The sequence below is a fragment of the Petaurus breviceps genome, unplaced genomic scaffold (genome assembly GCF_028583685.1).
Source record: "Petaurus breviceps papuanus isolate PSGF00001 unplaced genomic scaffold, PetGlider_PUasm1.0 208, whole genome shotgun sequence".
Lineage (NCBI taxonomy): Eukaryota > Metazoa > Chordata > Mammalia > Diprotodontia > Petauridae > Petaurus > Petaurus breviceps.
The window spans coordinates 30832060-30836761 of NW_027185852.1; the positions used below are offsets into that span (position 1 = coordinate 30832060).

The 4702-nt window shown below is 55.1% G+C and overlaps 1 protein-coding gene across 1 annotated transcript in view; it reads left to right on the forward strand.

Moving 5' to 3' along the window:
- Positions 1-4702, forward strand: part of LOC138165418 (ERI1 exoribonuclease 3-like) — a 367493-nt gene that overhangs the window by 325139 nt on the left and 37652 nt on the right. The window contains 1 exon segment of the mRNA XM_069093754.1: positions 3854-3953. Coding sequence (XP_068949855.1) covers positions 3854-3953 — 100 coding nt within the window.

Consider the following 4702-nt stretch of genomic DNA (forward strand, 5'->3'; position numbering starts at 1 on the left):
CCCCTCCCTCCTCTTCTGTCTGTCTGTTCTCTGTCTCTTTCTCTCCCTTCCTCCCTCCCTTTCTCCCTTCCCTTCTGTCTATCTGTTCTCTGTCTGTGTGTCTATCTCTTTCTCTCCCCCTCTTTCCCTTCCTCCCTCCCTCCCTCCCCTTCTGTCTGTCCATCTGTTCTCTGTCTCTCTCTCTCCCTTCTCTCCCCTCTCTCTCCCTCTCCCTCTCTCCTTCAGCTGAGCCCCATGGCATGGGGGATCTTTGGTGATAATCCAGTGATGATAGTGGGAATAAAGGGGACTCCTCCTCTGCTGCTGTCTGTGTCCGCAGCAGCCCCCCAAACGCCTGTGATAAGGGTCCCTCTGTCAGCCCCAGGATGAAGGTGTCGAGATAACATTGAGGCCCCGGAGAGGCGGGAGAGAGCCGCCAGCAGGGTCTGGGTGCGTCGTCGTCGCCCGCCCAGCGCTAAGCTGGGAAGCGGGCTCGGCACCTGCTAATACGCGTGTTTAATATTTGATGTGTTGGGATAAAGCAGGATCACCTTCGAATTGAATTGAGTGTCAGACGAGAATCTATTACTGAAATTCGGGTGTGATTTGACAGCAAAGTAGACGATGTTATTCTTCACTAGTTACTGCAATCTTCTCGCCGACATCACTTAAATATTTTTTTCTTTGCTTGAGTAAACACACATTATCCTTCTTTTTTTCTACCCTTCCTTCCTTTTTTTCCTTTTTAGAGGAAAAAAAAATACTCGGCTTGCCTTCTCAGGGCTGATAGAGTAGATGGTTATTTCTTTATTTGTCCTATTAAATGGAATTTCTGATCGTTTAATCCTGCCTTTGTAAGTGATTTTAAAGTACTTGAAAGCTAGGAAGGGGGCCCCCCACTTCTCCCTCCCCCACTCAGCTCTGAGCAGGGCCAGCTGTCCAGAGACATGACCACCCTGAGTTCAGGAGGCTGACCTCCAGCCTCTAGCTCCCCAGCCCTCCAAGCCTGCCCATCCAAGGGCCTAGTGAGGACCCTTGGCCTGAGCCAAGGCTTCAGAAATGGGGTAATTAAGTGTCTTCCCTGGTGGGGGTTGGATGTGGGGAAGGGGGACTGAGCAAGGTTCTTTGACCAGGAAGATCTCCCTGGTAGACCACTCCTCTCCCACTCACCCCTTGTAAGGATTCCTAAGGCCTCATTGGAGGGAACATGAAAGAATTTGTCATTGGAGACAAATGAATGCAGGCCAGAATGCTGCCCAGTCCCCCTACCCATTAAGCAAGGTGACTCCCTCCTGCATCAGGACAGGCCCAGAACCCACCACATTAGCCTGGCCCAACCCATCCCTGTCTGCTGAGCAAGTCCATGCAGCCCATGCCACTGTGGAAACTGCTGCAGACCACATGTCATGCCAGCCTCGCCCACCATCACCCTCTGAGCTCTGCCTGCTCGCCCCCCCAGACCCTGGGGCTCTTTGGGCCTCTGCCCCCCCAGGGCCATGATAGAGAGAACTCTGAGGCCAGGAGTCAAGGACACTGGGATTCCAGTCACACTCAGACTCTTAGGTTTGTTGGATGGGTTGCACGAGAGAAACTGGGAAGGCACACCATCGAAATCCATACCTGTTTTTATTATCACTACTCAAGGGGGTGGCCTTGTGCAGGGCCTCTCAAGCCTGTTTCTTACCCTAGAAGAGTCCCTTGAACACCCTCTCCCTTAGTGTCCCAGAGGCTGTCGCAACTGGATAACAGGACCCCTTCCTCCTTGAAAGCCCTACCTCTGTCCCGGCCCACCTGCTTTGGTTCCCATTGACCCATGCCAGCCTCCCCAGCTGCCCAGGCTCACTGTTTTCCTCCTTTGCTGAACTGGAAGCACTGCCCCCAGCCCTCAGGGAAGTGGGCACAAGCCCTGCTCACTGGATGGGGGAGGCTGCCAAACTGAGGCCATCACTGCTCACTGTGACCCTCATAGCCCCAGAGAAGACCCTCTAACCTCCCCTCCTCCCCCTCAGTGCTGAGTTAACAGTCAGGAGCCGAACTTTGCTGTTTAAAGATTAAAGGCTCCCTTTAAATATTAAACACCACAGCATCTCTCCTGATGGGGGGGGGGGAATCTAGTCAGCAACTTAAAGCTGAACAGGGTTAGTGCCCCCTGCAGACCCTGCTGGAAGGCTGAGGAGGAGGTGCCCTCCCTTCTCCTGCCCCCAGACCCCCCAGGAGGGGTGAGGAGGTGTAGGAAGAAGGGAGAGAAGAACTGGGGGGCTGGGGGGAGCAGATCGATGCCCCTGGCACTTCCTTCCCCAACCCCAGGAAAAACAATTAACAGCAGATCGATGGGCAGTGGGCTTTGAATATGCATGAATGTGCACTTGACCTTCATCAGGGAGCAGAGACAACCCCCCCTACACACACACACACACACACACACACACACACTCACACACACACACTCTCGAGCCCATGGGGGCTGCTTAGGGAGTTTTCTCAGGTAGTCCAAAGACCTGACTGCTGACCTTGATTCCTGGCAGGTAGGACAGTGTACATGGGGCCTCTGAGAGATAAGAGACTTAGAGGCAGCTGGTGGTGCAGTGGTTAGTACACCAAACCTGGAGCCAGGAAGACCTGAGTTCAAATCTAGCCTCAAATACTTCCTAGCCATGTGACCCTGGGCAAGTCACTAAGCCTCCAACTGCCTGTTTCCTCATAGCACCTGCCTTGTAGGGCTGTTGGGAGGATCAAATGAGATAATATTGTAAAAAGCACTTTAGCCCAGTGATACATGGTAGGGGCCATATAAATGCTTGTTTCCTCCCCCAAGCCACCCCCAAAAATGTGATAGGGGCACTGTGCATCTGGGGAGACAGGGCCAGGCCAGGCCAAGGAACCTCCCCAGCCTGACATTCAAGGCCCTCCAGTCTATTCACACCCTCACCTTCTGCTTTTTCTTTAGAGCTCCCCTCCTCTAACCTCCTTTCTGGCTTGCTCTTGCACAGAGCTTTTCCTGTCTCTATACCTTTGTTCAAGCTGTTCTCCCTGCCTGTGATGCCATTTCTTCTTTTCGAGGCCCAGTTCTCCATCACCTGCCAGAATTGCAGAGCCCCCAGACCTATCTTCTGTTTCAGCCCTCCTTTCATACTGTGACGTCCCCTTATGAAGATCTCACAGACACGCCAACTCGGCCCTCATTTATCAGATACCTCCTGTTGGCCAGGGAGGGGAGGGGACCAGCTGTGGGTTTTCAGCCCTACATCCTGTGAACACAGATGCTGGCCCCCAGGGCTGGGAGGGGCCAGTGGATATAGTTACTATATGTCTGCAGAACCCACTGGAAGCAGCCCTCCATCCCCTAAGACCCCAGTAGTTTCTTTGGAATTTTCTGGGATCTGCCTTGGGAGACCCCAGCGAGAGCCCAGCTGTGGTTCTTCCTCCTGCCATGAGGAACTTGCCCTAGGTGCTGGGGCTGGGGGTGAGGGGGGGATAAAGGGGCCAGAAGACATCAGATCTGCTTAGCTTGGGAGAAGAAGAGAAGGGGGGGGGGGGGGGAATGTGCTGTGTACACAGCAGGAGGGCTGGGAATTAGGCATTGACTTAATTAGGAGTTGTAATTGCTAATCACCTCCCTCCAGGACCCACCTCATGTGCTATTAATTACTATTAATTATGTGGGCCCTGCATAGCCAGAGAGCCATGCTTGGCTCACAGACTGGCAGGATTGTTGGGCCCCAAGCCCATCTTCTCCCTGCTCCACTCCTGGGGCTGTCTTCCCCCTGACTGAGGGGTGGGGCACCTCTGGAGAGGGAAGAGGGATGGAATGGGTGTGGGCCCCACCTCTGGGGGGGGTCGTGCTTCCATTAACGAGCCTCTTCCTCTCTTCCAGGCCTACAGCTTTGCCATGGGCAGCTGGCCCAAGAACGGACTGCTAGATATGAACAAAGGCCTCAACCTTCAGCACATAGGACGGCCTCACAGCGGCATCGGTCAGTCTCTGCCACTTCCCCCAGGCTTGGTTTCCCTTGCCCATCCCTGTCCTCCGCTGCTCCCTCATTCCTCCTCCTTTCACCCCTTCTGACCTACCCTCTGGCCCTGTCTCTCCTGTCGCAGGTCTTTTGGGTGACTAGGGGAGGGTGTGGGCATCCCAGGGAGCTCCATACCTCCCTGGGCCACCTGCCTCTTGTGGTGGAGGTTTGGAACTCTGTAGTTCTCAAGATTTTGCTCAGGTTTCCAAGGCCTTTGGGTTGGGGCTCAGGTCAGTGTGCTCACTCTGAGAGCTGGGGTGACAGTGTTATAGGGAGCCCCCGCTTGCTTCCTGCTACCTCATGTCTCTGCTCAGGGGAGGGGAGCTGGGAGGAGGGGGAACCTCCTTGGAGAAACTGCCGCCAGCTCTGCTCCTGAAGGGAGCTGTTTAATATTGTTTCAAGGCTCTGGCCACTAAACTCTGGGATCGATACGAGTTAAGGAGATGAATTATTTAAACCTCACCAGCTTTTAATTAGTAAGGTCCTTCTGAGCGATGACTGTGGCTGCATTATTGACGGCGGTGGCGGCATGAGAACGTGGTCCTCAGATGTGGGGGGGGGGGGGGGGGGGGGGGCCCCCCCCCGCATGCCCCCTGAAATCAGGGGCCCCGGTTCCTGGACCACACATAGGCCGCGGCGGCCCCCCCCCCCCCCCTCGGGGGGCCACAGAGGGGGGGGGGGGAGGTGCCCCCCCCCCCTCCCGCTGTTAG